The sequence below is a fragment of the Metarhizium acridum genome (genome assembly GCF_019434415.1).
Source record: "Metarhizium acridum strain ARSEF 324 chromosome Unknown scaffold_1, whole genome shotgun sequence".
In the NCBI taxonomy this organism is placed as follows: domain Eukaryota; kingdom Fungi; phylum Ascomycota; class Sordariomycetes; order Hypocreales; family Clavicipitaceae; genus Metarhizium; species Metarhizium acridum.
Window position 1 is genome coordinate 2,883,953 of NW_027094015.1, and position 15,012 is coordinate 2,898,964.

General features: G+C 51.5%; 5 protein-coding genes across 5 annotated transcripts; 2 read left to right on the forward strand and 3 right to left on the reverse strand.

Moving 5' to 3' along the window:
• Positions 1–613: 613 nt before the first annotated feature.
• J3458_000845 (uncharacterized protein) lies at positions 614–2,893 on the reverse strand. Its single transcript, XM_007812963.2, has 2 exons — positions 2,434–2,893; positions 614–2,364 (listed from the first exon to the last, which is right to left on the reverse strand). The coding sequence occupies exons 1-2, from the start codon at positions 2,687–2,689 to the stop codon at positions 1,127–1,129; spliced, it is 1,494 nt and encodes a 497-aa protein (XP_007811154.1). The 5' UTR covers positions 2,690–2,893; the 3' UTR covers positions 614–1,126.
• Positions 2,894–3,079: 186 nt separating this feature from the next.
• On the reverse strand, positions 3,080–4,684 carry J3458_000847 (uncharacterized protein; the record flags this gene model as incomplete). The annotated part of the gene is made up of 1 exon (XM_066116372.1): positions 3,080–4,684. One exon carries the CDS (start codon positions 4,682–4,684, stop codon positions 3,908–3,910), a length of 777 nt encoding a protein of 258 aa, XP_065978254.1. The 3' UTR covers positions 3,080–3,907.
• J3458_000846 (uncharacterized protein) lies at positions 3,312–3,692 on the forward strand (the record flags this gene model as incomplete). Its single annotated transcript, XM_007812964.1, has 2 exons — positions 3,312–3,510; positions 3,589–3,692. 2 exons carry the CDS (start codon positions 3,312–3,314, stop codon positions 3,690–3,692), a joined length of 303 nt encoding a protein of 100 aa, XP_007811155.1.
• A 496-nt stretch (positions 4,685–5,180) lies between the features above and the next one.
• On the reverse strand, positions 5,181–7,961 carry J3458_000848 (uncharacterized protein). The gene is made up of 4 exons (XM_066116373.1): positions 6,605–7,961; positions 6,457–6,538; positions 5,786–6,392; positions 5,181–5,717 (listed from the first exon to the last, which is right to left on the reverse strand). The coding sequence occupies exons 1-3, from the start codon at positions 7,367–7,369 to the stop codon at positions 5,788–5,790; spliced, it is 1,452 nt and encodes a 483-aa protein (XP_065978255.1). The 5' UTR covers positions 7,370–7,961; the 3' UTR covers positions 5,181–5,717; positions 5,786–5,787.
• A 3,030-nt stretch (positions 7,962–10,991) lies between these two features.
• On the forward strand, positions 10,992–15,011 carry J3458_000849 (uncharacterized protein). The gene is made up of 2 exons (XM_066116374.1): positions 10,992–13,089; positions 13,145–15,011. The coding sequence occupies exons 1-2, from the start codon at positions 11,314–11,316 to the stop codon at positions 14,786–14,788; spliced, it is 3,420 nt and encodes a 1,139-aa protein (XP_065978256.1). The 5' UTR covers positions 10,992–11,313; the 3' UTR covers positions 14,789–15,011.
• The last annotated feature ends 1 nt before the right edge of the window (position 15,012 follows it).

Here is a 15,012-nt window from a genome sequence, read left to right on the forward strand (position 1 = left end):
TTCTCGAAGTTCAGTCCAGTCCACAAAAGCCTTGTTTTTTTCCCCACCTCCTTCTCGGAGCCTTGCCGCCTTGCTTGCTTGCAACTAATGAGCAGGCAACTCCATTATTATGATATTTGTGTAATATCGCACAGGACAGGTCATTCTGCCAGCTGCGCAGGCATGAGCACGCAGTACTCATAGTATAGTAAGTAGCACATCCTTGATGCAAGGCAGGACCTTCATAGACAATCAACAGCACCTGGCAGTGCTTCAACTACAGCCCCTGCGACTATCAACTTGGACCAAGTCCGCTTGATAATCCCCAGGGTCTTTATACTATTGCATATCGCGACGCCATCGGTCAGTTCATAGAGAACAGAACAAGCCGATGACAAGCCCCACCGAGCAATGACAAGGCAAGGGGGGCTTCTGCCTACGATCCGCCGACTTGGTGGTACTGAGTCAAGCACTCTGGGACCTGGATTCCATGTGAGATGCATGTATTGGACGGATCATGTCAAGTTCCCCGCTGCTCCTTTCTGGCGGCGCCATCTAGCGATCGCTTTTTGCCGCTTGGTGCAGCCTCTCACTGTTACCTCAACCTCGATTGCACGGTAAATGTGCCGGCAAGCTCTCTGCCTCGCGCGGCAGTTGTCTAACTCTAACTTTAATTTGTATATTTGCGAAATGGAAATGCAGTCTCTGAGAGTTAGTCCTCTCGCCCGCGCCGAGGTCCAGGTGCTCGTGTGTCGCCTCGGTATGCGATTTCACGACCTGCCCGCTGCCCCTTCCTGGGCATAACGTAAGACGTTCTTTTATTAATCCTTGTCTTCTTGTCACTGCTCCATTACCAGGCCCAAGCCCGACCTCCGCAAGTCAATTGGCCCCTCATAATTGCCATGGAAGACGGTGTTAATGGCCGATTTGCTGGCGCGGCCCACGAGATACGGACCGTCGACCGATAATTCCCGGTGCGTTTCGACTTTGTTCATAAACGTTATTAATCTGTAAAGAGCATATAATTAGAACCTAGCCCTTCCAATCCCACTTTAACAACTGTCGGCTCACACCCTTTTCTGCTTCTCTGCTCCTCTTGGAGTAGGACCTGTGAACTATACAGTTCAATGCAAAAAACTCAAGCTTTTTAGAGCATAAACTTGGCCATTCGGGCGACAGCATTGTCGTGTTCCCAATGGACGAGCTTCCTGTCCATGCTTTCCTCCATTTTTATCTCGACCAAAGCTTCCATCGCCGCAATCTCTTCCTCCGAAAGAAGGTTCAGTCTCGTCTGATAATCTCCATCCTCGTTTTGCCCAAAATAGGCGTGATCCAAGTATCTCCAAAAGATAAAGTCAAAAGACCAACTATTTCTGGCTGCGTAACTAACCATCCACGTTTTGCTCTCCCAGCTCTTTCGCATTCGTTGGGAAAGGGGCAAATCCGAGCCTTTCGCAGGGAACGATGGAGTCCGCGTCTTCTTCTCTTCCTCTTCCAAGACGCTTAAAAAGGTATTAAGGCGTGGTTCATATGCCTCCATCCACGAATTATACCCGTCAGGCCAGTCCTCTGGGCTCTTCAAGAGCAGCCACCAAGGCGGGTCAGCGGAGAACTGTGCTGGGGCAAAATAGGCAAACTCCCAGTCTATGACACCTACCACGCGGAGATGTTGGTCAATCAGGACATTAGATGGGCGTAAATCCTCAGAGAACAGTCGAAACGTTGACTCGCAGTAGTGCTTATCCTCGGGGACTAATCCAAGTGCAAGTTGGCCACTGGATGCTAGTCGTCGAAACAGCTGGCGAGCTACGTATTTATCGCGGGCATCGTCCTCGTCGGAAACAGCGTCGTTGTGTTGAAACGCTAGCTGAGCCAGATGCATATCGGCCATAGCGGAATACCATTCTGTAGAGGTAGAATACCTCTTTGATGGGAGTAGCGATGGGACGACGCCGGCGAGCTCTACCAAGGAATTCATGTTCTGGATGAGAGGCCGTCCCGAAACATGGATAAGAGGCCGTCCCGAAACAGAGACGGCCTCATCCTTGTCCTGGACCAACGAGCCTATGTGTGAAAATCTAAGGGTAGATAGCTGCAGTAGAATGTCGGCCATTTGTCTGTAGAGAAATTTGAGTTTTTGGTTGCTAATGTTAGCGTCTAAGACATGAGGCTCATCGGGTCCAAGAAGGGGGTCTTTTAAAGCATCCGACATTGTCCTGTCATGTTTTATATAATCCATAATGATAAAGGGGCCAAGGCTAGTAGGATTCTCGGCTCCAGTTCCATAATAATATATTTTGGGAATTGGAATAGTGGTGTTTGCCGCGACGTAGCGCATTGTAGCCACCTCATACTTGACCTTTTCCTCGGGGAATTTGACAACGCCTGTTTTGCTTTAGTAACGTCGTTGTGGGTTCGTTTGCCATGAATAGGCAGGCACTCTTATCCAAATACCTTTGAGAGGAAACCTCATGGCAGCCGACGAACCATCATCGTATTCTAGCTGGTAGCATACGTTGTACCCTCCTCTGATCGGTCTGTGAAGCACCACGGCCTTGCCAGGTCTGTATTTTAAGATGAGATTGCCTATGGCACGGTTCATGTCCGAGTTGCGCAGGAGTGATCTCTCCCACGCCTCGACCTCCTCATCACTTTTCTCCCAGGCAACATCATCCTTATCCATGCAAGTATATCTCAATTTCGGCGCCATTCCCAAGTTGGCTCCCCAGTACAAGGACGGCAAAGCAAGGATCTTCTAAATTAAGGACTAGGTCAAAAATAAGAGCGGGCGACAGTGGTGGCGTCCCTTGTGCATGCCTACTTGGGAACATTGGGAAGGCAAAACGGCTAGAGGCATGCCAGGCGTCAAGGGGATAGAAAATGCCAGCGAGCTCGGGGAACACGGACAGTGGCGGTCTGGTGCGGCAGGAGCCAACCAACCAACATTGAACGTCGAAGTCAAGATTGAGCACAGTTGACCGCCTCAAACGCCCCCCGACCACAATGCCTCAGGCTCGCCAGCCATCAGCCCTGCGACCTGCCATCTCGTGACGTCACCGTTTTCGCTGCCGCCATACAAGGCCATCAAGTACAGATGTATCGACTGTTCAACACCAAAATCACAGTCAACCACGTCACTATGAAGTAGTCCCTCATTCTTGGATTGTTGGCGGCCCGAGTCGGATTGCACTCTGGGGAGAAATAAATAAGTAGCTGCAATGCGTCGCGCGAATACTACATTTGTAAAAGTGCAGAGCAACGCTTGCACAGTCGTCAACAACACACCTTGATCCCCATCCCACATCCATCCAAATACTGCACAGCCCGGCAATATGGCTCTCACGTCTGCCGTGTCAGACTTGTTCAAGTCCATTTACGAGCTATTCGCCTCGGTCCTTTCCACAATCTACGCCGTCATCCATGCCGCATTCAGCACCGTATGGAATTTCATCGCCAGCATTCTGAACCTGGTGCAGAGCATTGTCCTGCAGGCTGTCCACCTGACGGGCGGCGTGGGCAAGTTTGTCGCGAGTGAGTAACAACGTGTCCCTTTGCGTCAATGCTATACATGTATTTCCATGTGAATGGCCCGAGACTTACCATGTTTAGGCAACTTTGCCGCGCTCATCGTCGGCGGATTGCTCGTGTTTGCATATCTGCGCTTCTCGGCCACGCCGTCTCGAGCTAAGCCTGTCGCGCAAAAGACTCAGTAAAGACGGCGGTCATGTATACCTGCAGATGGCAGCAAATGATGGAATTTCGCTTTACTTTGTCTCTTCTTGTTTCTGTTCTCTTTGGTTTTGGTAGTGTATAACCAGGTACTTTGAATGCCAATTTCAGCCCAAGAGGTGTCCAGCTACCAGACATACAACGTCGTACATGTACACCCCAAGACAAGCCGGCTTCATTTTCTTCCTCCTCCTCCCCTCTAATCAACCTTCCTCCCCGCCTTCGGCCCGCCCCTCTCATCCGTCCCGTGCCACCAGTCCAACACGCCAATGCCGCCAAAGTAAACATTAAACCGCTCATGATGGCGGTCGTGCTTCCTCGCCAGCCCGCGCAGGAAATCGTAGCCGCTGTGCACCGTGGCCGTCTCGACAAGCTGGCACGCCACAAACACCCACATGGTCACCACGTGCGTGCGCAGCAGCATCGGCGGCAGCGCAACCGGCAGCACATTCGCCAGCAGGTGCTCCATGGGGTGCGCGTACTCGGACGCAAACGCCACGGGCGCCGTGAAGCGGTGGTGAATCTTGTGGAAGCGCTGGTACAAGCAGCGCGCGTGGAACAGCCGGTGCGCGTAGTAGAAGAGCACCTCGCGCCCGGCCGCGCAGAGCACCACGTCGCGCGCGAGCTCCGCCGCCGACGGCAGCCCGGGCTCCACGCGCACCGCCGGCCGCCGTCCGTTCGCCGCCGACTCGTAGCCCAGGGCCGCCTGCACCGCCAGCACCATGGCCTGGTTGCGCAGCGAGACGAGCACCGCCTGCCGTATCTCCGCCGCCGTCGGCTGCTTGGGCGCCGGCTGGATCTTGTGTCGCGCCGAGAAGCCCGGCGCCAGGGCGTCCAGCGACACGAAGAATACGCAGGGGAGCCACCAGAACACGAGGTGCACCGCGAGATGCCCTACCACGTCGATTGTGTAGGGGTCGTGTGTGGCCACGAGCTGCGACCAGAGCTGCGCGACGTCGAGGGCCACCGCCGTCATGGTGTTGAGGTCAGAACCGCCTGGTGGGAGACAGAGACGCGAGTCCGGCAAAACAGAAAAATGTCCTGGTATGGGCTGGTGAAAACTGGTGGTTCTTGACGCAATATTTCTTTTTTTCTATTTCTGGCAGGTTCACATGGTGTGCTTCTCGCCCGTCATGGTGGCAATCGTGCCTATTTCAAGGTTTCATTTCGTCGGGATTTATCCAAAGTCTGAACAATGTTGCCTCGGGATGGAGTCTCCAAGTGGCGTTGGCTTTCACATGTCGGAATGATTCCGATGGCCCGACACTCCCGTGCCGTCGACCACATACAAACCACGTACCAAAGAGTCGTTGCTAATGATGCTGCGTGCACATTTTACACTCGAGAGCACTTTTGACGTCTCATTTCACATGCAAATACGAGACACGACCCTGACGTTGTACGACATGTTATATGAATGTTAACTCTGCTAAAATGCCATTCTCCCAAAATCATCCCCCTCTCTTCTCCCCCCCCCCCAAAAAAAAATATAATTGATAGTATGGAAAGAGCATCGCTGCCTTCTAAAGCTGACCCGTAATAATAGTACATGTGTCCGCCTTGCTAAGGGGGACCCTGCAGTGCAAGAGGCTTTGTTGATGAATTGCTGTAAAGCTGTCGCATACATGAGAAAGCCCCCTCTTGCAAGAAAATGGCTACATGTAAATGATTTTTATAAACTTCCAAATGAGTACATGGTCATGGCATCGTAACTCCAGACGCTTACTTTGATATCCCCTTTGCCCAACGTATTTTTTTCATTCTGCGCCAGGCTCGAGCACATAGAATCTATATTGTCCACGCTTGAAGACAAAATCAAGCCCTGTGCTTTCGTGTCCACTTTGTGGCCATAAGAAGCCATACATCTATTCGCAGATGCAGTCGGCGAATGCTGTCACGTCACAATCGACGTGCTTTGAGCCACTCGACCATCGGTGTTAATGAGCGTCTCATTTTCCGCTTTCACGTCAGAGTGCTCAACATGGCTCGGATCAGAGCTGGGGGTGGTCCTGCTCAGCATCTCGTCAGCTGCAAGCTCAGCCTAGCGATGGATACAAGTTGCAAATAACGTGCGCACCTTCAGCGATATTTTGGTACGCTGATGGACATCCTACCTTTCTTGTCCTTCTCAATCCGAGGAGGTTTAGGGCGGGCAACTGTCCTTTCAACTTCCTCTTCATAAACTACAAGCTGGCCGTCCGGTAGTCTTTCAGTTCGGACCACTTCACGCTCCACCTCTCCCCTTGGTCGGTGTACAAGTTCTCGTTCCAGTGCCTTAATCTCAGCGCGGATATCGCGGCGGGTCCGAGATCTGGAACGGGAACGAGGCACGACTACAAGCGCACCGTCATCATGGTGGTGGTGGTGTTTATGGTGATGAGTGTGACCCGAGTCCCAGCTACTGGAGCTTCGTGCTGGCGATATTTCCCGAATGACGGTCTTGTCTACAACGTCGACGCGAGGACCTGCATCCACGATAACCGGAGCTGGGGCAGGGGCAGGAACTGGAGCCGGAGCCGGAGCCGGAGGCGGGACCACAATTGGGGCAGGAGCTGGTGCCGGAACAACCACCGGTGGGGGAGGTGGCGGGGCCTTTGTCTCGATGACTTTCTGCTTCCGTTCCTCGATTCGCTCCTCAACTATGTCGCCAGCAGCAGAGCGGGCCGTGACAACCTCTTGATCAACTAGAAGCCTGATTAGCAAAAGACCCTATCTGGAGTACAGCAGCAAGGTTGACTGATACAGTACCTTTCATATATTCTTCACTCAATTTCAGTAGTTCATCGATATTGTCTTGGCCTAGGGCCTTTTGAACGATGATTGTGTTTTCCTACATCACATCAGCACAAGCCTAATACAGCTAAGCAAAAATAAATAAATAAAAAATCAATCTTACCTCTTCAACATAAGGGTATCCGAGATCAATAAGCGCTCTCTTGGAGACTAAACGGACTGGAATCTTAGTTTTGCCTTTCTTCGGGTACTCGCTGCGAACTGTGGTTCCGCCGTCGCTGCTAGATGAGCTGCTCGAGGATCGTGAGCTGCTGCGGTGGGTGTGAGTTCGAGTACCCCTTGATTCTCGACTCCTATCCCTTCTATCACGCTCCCTGATGATTTCTCGCTCCCTAACACGCTCTGGCATATGTCTATATTCGTCTTCCGGATAGAACTCCGACTCTGGACGATAGTCATAGTAGCGATCATCCCGTCTTCCGGGAGGGGGAAGGCCTCTGGCCTTTGGAAGAGGAATGGGTGTGTAGGGTGGGGCCCGATACTCGTCCCTGAATATGTCTTCTCGTCTAGCAGGAGGGGGGTACTCCTCGCGCTGGTCGAAAATATTGCGAAGCGGACGTCGGTCGTAGGTATCCAAGGAAGACTGACGTCGCAGGAAAGCAGGCCTGCGCGGGGAAGAATCCCTATAATACTCTCGGTCTCTTTCCTTCTCTATGACCATGCGACGATCAAAGTCTGGATGACGGGCTGGCTCTCTTCTTGGCTCGTATCGGGGCTCATCGTCGTAGTATCGTCGATCTCGCACAAAGTCGTCTTCATAGTATCGGCTGCGGTCGTAGCGATCCTCAGAACGCTCCCGGCCCCTGCCGCCCCTCATGTAGTATCTATCGTCCTCGAAACGATCGCGCTCCCAACGTTCACTACCCATGGTAAATTCGTTGGGTACAAACTCAGTGCCTAGGCGTTTCCTTGTGGCAGTGCTTGTATGGAAATCAGGCGGGGGTGCTGAAGTCGAGAGAATAGCAGCGCCAAGAGCGGTTGTTGATTTTGTTCGTCAAAGGTACGCAGAAGCGGCCAGATAAATGCAGCCGTGTGGTATGGATCGAAATGGGAGAAAATTGCAGTTGCAGGTAGGCAAGAGAGAGACGAAGCGGGCGTGGGAAGATACGACTTGTAATATGTGGGCTATGACGTTGACGGGTCAGGGCCCCCCGCTCGACAACGGGCTCAATGGTGGACTGGCGTTTGACCAGCGTCGGGTTTCCCTGGCTGAAGGGAGGAGGGTCGTGGGCTCTTCCTTGGATCGAGTGGAGGTTGGAAGGCGATGGCTGGATTGGATGTGAGCGGCAGCTGAGCGACAGCCACCGACGCGTGACTCTGGAACGAAGCAGCTGGACCTTGCGGTCAAGGCAGGTTGCAAGCGCAAGACGAGATCTTGCCGAATGACCCTGGAGGCAGCCTCGAGGCAGGAAACAGGCTCGGGAAAAGCGCACGTCAAAGAGTCGAGTGTGTGTTCAGAGGGTTGTACGGCAGCACGGCTCAGCCGTCGCCTGGTTGGAGCGTCGTGATATATTTGTACATGTCGGCGTGAGTGGTGACTGTGTGGACGATGCCCAATACGAGCTTCCCCTTCCATCTCCGAATGACCTCGTCAGCCCAAACATTCGAAGGCATCTGGCAGGCTCCGCTCTCCGCGAAACTGCATGGCCGCGCAATGTCTGGTATCCGCTCTGGCCTAAGCCGTGGCCCAGTTGGGATCTTGTCTTGAAGCCCGAGGTGGATCTCGACCAGAGTATATCTTGCGTGTGTGGCAGACATTTGCAAGCAACGACAGGGTTCCGGGCTGCAAAGAGACTGCCACCACCTTGCTTATTGTGTGCTCATGCATGCATGCATTCGCATTGGGTTACCGGAGTACATCCCCTAGACTGCGATAAGGCTCCAAAGGGGTTGCGAGCTCCACAATGCACATGCTGATAGCGGGTGACCTTAGGGCGACCCGTTAATCGCGCTAGGATTGTATTAAGTTAAATGTAGTGGTTTGTAAGATACTATCTTATAGGTTACACTTTTTATCACTTAATTTTATAGTAAGTAAATGTACCTTTTTAAATTTAGCTTCTTATTGGATATATATCCCTGCAGATACTCGATTGGAGCCTTATCGCAGTCTAGGGGATGTACTCTGTCCATGTCTTTCCCGTAATGGCTTTGTTCCAAGCCTGTTGTGCGAGGTGCGCTGCCACTTGAAAGAAACCCCGGACGCCTCGCACGGTCTTTTTGTCTGTTCTTGTAATAGAGTCCGAAAAGAAGGCGTCCAGTTGGGATATAGATATCCTCAACATGTCCCGGGTGGCTTTAGAGTTTGCGGCGCGGGCCTTAGCAAATGAAACTCGGGATTGTTGCTCAGGTTTTTGCAGCCCAACCCCAAGAACGACTCGACTATTAAGTGGAGAGTTGAGTCTGGTGTTGCCCGTCGTTTTGCGGGCTTGCCGCCAAGCATGTGTGGACGGGTGGCCAATCGACCCAATCGACCGCTGAGGTTCCGATGAGAGGCCAAGGCGTAATTTGGGCATTCCAAGTTCCAATCTTGGCCTCGTCAAAACCTCCCCCACTTTGCGAGGATAGACTTTCCTCGACGAGCACGAATTCAAGTGCCGTCGTCGTGATTCTTCGAGTCAACTGGTGCCCAAGCAGGGCTTTGTCGTCGCCCCGAGCACCCACTGCCGTCGCTATTTTCCTTTCGTTGGGAGGGATAAAGGGATACTTGGCATTGTCCAAGCACGACAAAGAATGGCGAAAGTGGGCATGAAGACATTGTGATACAGTGCGAGGCTGGATGCGAAGGACGAAGCCTGGTCAGTCGGGTTCGCATTCTGTAATCATGCACGCTACCCCGTATCACGACCTTAATTTTTACTTAATTATTATTAATCATTCCCCTCGCCCGCCGTATGTTTCGTGTTTAGCTCTTGCGATCCAAGATTGACTGTGAGACAATCAAGTTTTCCTGTACTCCGTGCAGCTGTACTGTATATTCACCCCATTAGGTCACAGCTCTGGTTCGACCAACTCATCTATACAGCACATGTCCCTCGCAGCCACGGCCACTATCATGTATTATTTATTTTTTTGGTGGAATAAGTCTTGAAAGTCAGAAACTCGAGAGTACGGAGAAGATTGGCGAGACGCAAGGGGCTGAAGAACTCGACACCATGTTCATTGACGCAACGTTGAACTTTCACTCACGTTCTTTTGATCCACGCCGTCGCTTTTCTCCAACTAATATAATAGTATGAGCCCGACTGAATATTTTGTCCTACATTCCAACGCGCGTGGCATTATACTCGTCAGCTTGTAGTCCTGGGTCCGTAGAAATAGCAACTACTCCGCGCCAAAAACCCGCCACTACGGAGCCAAGAACACCGAAGGAAAGAAGAGCGACGGCAAATTTCATCTTGCGAAAGGTAGGTCTTATTGCATCGATGAGGAACTTAAATTTATGACTGACAGTCGCGACACGTTGGTGTCCCTGTGTAAGAAACAAGACTGCTGCCTAATATATACTACTACATAAACGACAGCAATAGCACAGTATACCTAAACCTTTTGTAGTTGATGTTCCCTGTAAGTCAAAGATGATCATTGGCTACATCGTATTGACCGAAATGGGCGTAGCATTGTAGCTCACGGTCAAGGGTGCTTACCGAGGCGATTTTATAACTCAAATTCGGCCTTCCGGGTTGGTCTGAACAACCTGAGGTCCAATCGATAACACCCTTCATTACCTTTCCGCGTTTAATTAAAGCCGGCAGTATGCATCGTTTTGTTACAGCTGGTTAGCTTATGTGGCCTTGGTCAATTCCGAGTCCGGCGTCGTCACAGAGGCATTGCCGCTTCCTTTCTCGGCTCAATCCATTCCATGTCGCTTGACATCATCTATGAGACAGGGAGACAGGCCGTCGTAATTTCGTCTTATTGCACTACAGTCATCGCACATTGGCACGCGGAGTTGTTGTAATGGCGCACTCAAGAAGTGTTGGGTTATCAGATCTCTGTACCTGACCAGTGGACATAAGCCGCAATGTGTGGTGCTTGAAGATATACAAGTTTAAAGTTAGTTCAATTCGGTGTCTTACCTATAGCTATAATTCACACATCTTACCACATCTCACACATGCATGTTACTCCGTAGAGAAGAGCGATTTTGAACTGCCCATCGGTGCCCCCTCCAGAACGTGCCAACTTGTCTCAAAACCTTGCCCCTGACGAGGGTCATTTGGTCCATCAATCATTGTTCGTGCACGGAATACAACGCACCGAGGCAATTGGTCCATGCACCATACTCCGTGCTTCAGCAGTCAGTTGGATGCAGTCAATTCAATCATGCTAGATGGACACTTGGGTCCTCGACCTGTACCCTATCAGTTATCAACTTTTGGAAACTCATCGGTTAACCCTTGAGCGCTCCTTCCCCGTCACCAATTGGCAACAGCCACCAGTCCAGACCCCCATCTCCATGCACGTCTCCACGTCTGCACATCTGCATGCTCGTCTCTGACCAACATTGAACCGAGCCATATTGTGCAGCTCAAAGCCCAGCAACCTCCATCGTTCTGCTTCTCCCGAGTGCTCCGTGCCCGCTGTGAAAGTGCAGATATTCTGTTCATTCATCAGCGGCGCCGCTAAAAAAAAACTTTGACCCTTTATTTACTTCCGTTGCCGCGACCCCCACGATCTAGCTTCAGCTGTCCAAACCACTGTCAATGTTGGAAATATTCCAATTGGACGCGGTACATGCCTCGCTTTGAATAACTTCTTGAATTGAAGCTCCTCACTCGTGGCTCTCTTACAGCACATTCTTAGGCACGAATGGACGGCCCCAGGGATCGCCCAAGTGGCATTCCGCGCCTGTCTCGACTCCCCGTACCACGATCGAGCGTCCCGAAGACTGCCCTCTTGGCCTCAACCTCGACCTCGACAACTATACCGGTTCGCCCCAAAGCTTCTAGAGACAGTCTTGGTGGAGGGGAGCTTAATTCGCCAAAATTGAGACCTGCTGCATCGCGAGACCAACTTCGCAGCAGCGTAGGCGGTGTCGGCAACAGAGACAGCCCATTGCGATCGGTATCCTCGCAAGATCAGCTTCGCTCGAGCACACGCCAACCTATAAATACCAAGTCGCAGCTCAACCAGACCCAGAGAAAACCAAGGATTCCAAGCTCTCAACAGCGAGCTAATTCAACTACACCACAGCCTTTAGCCATAGATGCTTCTTTCAATGCCGCCAACGAAGATAAGTGGGATCATTCACCCACGCATGCTTTTAGCCCGAGCACCTTATCCGGCAATGCGGCTGAGCTTGGTGGTGAAGCCATTTTTCAGGGCGATTCACTTGACAGCGATGAAACAGCTTTCCACACTTTCCACACTCCCAGCACTCGGAAGTTCATGCCGCGCCCTTCCTTGACAGAGCGCACAATGGAAACCCTGGCACAGATTCCGCCATCACCAGCTTTGAGCAAAACGTCGTCATCATTTTTCGACCAAGCGCGACCAAGATCACGAGCAGATGGGGGAAATTCTAGGCCGGGTTCCAGCTACAACTCTGATGGGTTTGGAAGAGCATCATCCCGACAAGGAAGCCGGCCGGGTTCTAGTGCTGGGCAAGATGATTCTTCTGCGGCATTCCGCGCCTCTGGCAACCCGTTCAAAAGCAGCCTATCGACCGTCGGTGGCACTACACGAAGGACTTCCGCTACTGGTGTCGCAAAAACCCCGCAGACCAGAGCGGCTTCGAAACGTGCTTCGCTTGTGCTCACTACCAAGTTGGAAAATACGGGTATTTCGTATGTACAAGACGCTTTGAGGAGCACTAGCCCTGAGAAGAAGATGTTTGAAAAAAGCTCCATCAGGTCCGGCTCCAAGTCGGTCGCTTCAAGATCAACAAAGCCTCGAGCATCGACTACCGGTCTATTCAAAAAGCCTTCCCTCCCTTCAATACCCAAGGCTGCAGGCGCTCCATCAGAGTCCTGGGACGTTGCAATCCCTCCCTCATCATCTGCTTTAGTCCCCACGGACTTTACACCCCTGACAAACCGAAAGTCTTCGGCAGCACTGCGAGAACAAATTGCCAAGGCCAAAGCAGCCAAGCGCGCGGCTGTAAGACAGGCATCTGAAAACCACGGATCAAATGGTGTACCTACCACGTCATCAACTGCTACAAATGGCTTTGTCCTGGAACATGATGACCCTTTTAATCTAAGGAAGGGAGATGTACCGAGCGCTAAAGTATTGCAGCAACGAGTGGCTTCTGCACGCACTACAGGCCGGTTGAATATTGCCGCTTTGGGATTGAAGGAGATACCAGAAGAAGTCATGAGAATGTACGACCTGGAGAGCATTGGCAGTTACGATGGCACCTGGGCGGAGAGCGTAGATCTTACGAGGCTCGTTGCAGCGGATAACGATATCGAGTGCTTAGACGACAACATCTTTCCAGACACGAGCCCAGAGACGTTTGGCGAGCAAGAGGAAGGACAGGGCTGCATATTCGGTGGATTAGAGACGCTAGATATGCACGGAAACCTGCTTGCAAAAGTTCCTGTTGGCTTCCGGCGTCTCGCCAACCTGACGTCGCTCAATCTTGTAAGTGCGACTGCTCTCCATACAACTGACCACCTTCTTGCTTACATTAGAGCAGTCTTCCAATAAGCTTGAAAACAGTAGTCTAGATATAATATCTCAAATCGGCTCTCTTCGAGACCTGAAACTGTCCAAAAACCAGCTGTCTGGTCCATTAAAGTCGGCGTTGACGAACCTGAGTTCCCTGGAGATGCTCGATGTTCACGGAAACAGCATCTCTGCTTTGCCTCGCGATATCGAGAACATGCAGCGCCTCCGCATCCTGAATATGAATGAGAATAAACTAGAAAGCCTGCCTTTCGACAGTTTGTCTAAACTTCCTTTGACAGAACTATTCGTGAGAAAGAACAAGCTTTCGGGTGTGCTCATTCAGCAGCCGGTCGAATCTCTCCCCTGCTTGCAAACTCTGGACGCCTCAGCAAACCAGTTAACTCACCTGATACCTGTGGATACCGTCATCAGCCTCCCGGTAATCCATGCCATTTCACTATCTGTCAACAGGCTGCAATGCCTCCCGAACATGTCGACTTGGACAAACCTCCTGACATTAGCTGTTGATGAGAACCACATTGCCAACATCCCAGACAGTTTTACTGGCTTGCAAAAGCTACGTCACGCAGATTTTGCTAGCAATGACGTACGAATAGTGCCGCCAGAGATCGCCAGAATGCAAAGCCTCTCCATGATTCGGTTAACGGGCAATCCGTTGAGAGATCGCAAATTAATTTCGGCTGCGACAGACGAGCTGAAAGAGATCTTGGCTGGTCGCTTGGAGCCGCCGCCTCCCTATCAAGAGCCTGGACACCTTACCACAATCACGGGTTTGATGAGTAGTCTTTCGGAAATCAATGACAGACTCAAAACAGTTGGCGATATGGACACATTTCCTCCCAGTAACAATGGGGATGTTCGATCTGATGTGGAAGACGATTTCACCACACCGCCCACTTCTGCCCCGCACACTCCGAATCGGTCGCGATCACAGACAGTCGTGAAAGACGTCTGGTTCGTGAAGCCAGGAGGCTTGTTGGACTTGTCGAGATCCGACATGTCCTCTTTGAACCCCATTATCTGCTCCACGGTCGCTTCGAAGAATCAAGTGCGCCAAATCCAACTACATCATAACCCTATTGCCTCTATCCCAATTGCTCTTGGCGCATTTGGCTCAACTTTATCCTTTCTGTCTTTGGCACATGCGCAGATAACTGGCGACTCGTACCTCACAGAAACGCTTGACCTACCCGCTCTACGGGAACTGAGCCTCTTGTCAAATCAAATCACAAGCTTGAACCCCGTGACGAGGTTCCTGAAGGCACCGAGCTTGGAGAAGATCGACGCCACTCTCAATCGCGTGGCTTCGCTCCCAGCGAGTTTGAAACAGGCCTTTCCGCAGCTTTCTGTGCTATTAGTGGCAAGCAATCAATTATCAGAGCTTGATCCCGAGTGGATTCGGGGGCTTAAGATCGTCGATGCCTCTAGCAATAATATTGGCCAGCTCAATCCCAAGCTCGGTCTCCTTGGTGGTGTCGACGGACTACAACGATTGGAGGTTGCCGGCAATCGATTTAGAGTGCCGAGGTGGAGTATTCTTGAAAGGGGAACCGAGGCCACGCTGAGATGGTTACGAGGAAGACTTCCGACTGAAGAAATGGCCGCTTGGAGGGCAGCCAACGGTGAAGATAGCGGAGAGGATGTAGACTAATAAAAGTACGATAGAGAGGCGCAAAACATTGCAGACGGAGTTGACAATTACAGCGGATACCAGCAAGATAATATTAATATTTTGGACATTTTGAGACGCGAGTACGTCGCATGATAGGGTGCGAAAATTTCCGGATCCCCTCCGCAGCTGCTATATATATAGCCAGATGAGGGCAATAAAGAAAGTATGCAAGACATCATATCCCGAAGCGATAAACAATGAGG

Excerpts from the sequence above, each read along its gene's own strand:
- J3458_000845 (XM_007812963.2), bottom strand. The coding sequence starts at position 2,689 with ATGGCGCCGAAATTGAGATATACTTGCATGGATAAGGATGATGTTGCC. Across the intron at positions 2,365-2,433 it reads CATGAGGTTTCCTCTCAAAG|GCGTTGTCAAATTCCCCGAG; the intron begins GTATTTGGATAA and ends AAAGCAAAACAG.
- J3458_000848 (XM_066116373.1), bottom strand. The coding sequence starts at position 7,369 with ATGGGTAGTGAACGTTGGGAGCGCGATCGTTTCGAGGACGATAGATAC. Across the intron at positions 6,539-6,604 it reads GATACCCTTATGTTGAAGAG|GAAAACACAATCATCGTTCA; the intron begins GTAAGATTGATT and ends GATGTGATGTAG. Across the intron at positions 6,393-6,456 it reads GAGTGAAGAATATATGAAAG|TTGATCAAGAGGTTGTCACG; the intron begins GTACTGTATCAG and ends TCAGGCTTCTAG.
- J3458_000849 (XM_066116374.1), top strand. The coding sequence starts at position 11,314 with ATGGACGGCCCCAGGGATCGCCCAAGTGGCATTCCGCGCCTGTCTCGA. Across the intron at positions 13,090-13,144 it reads ACCTGACGTCGCTCAATCTT|TCTTCCAATAAGCTTGAAAA; the intron begins GTAAGTGCGACT and ends ACATTAGAGCAG.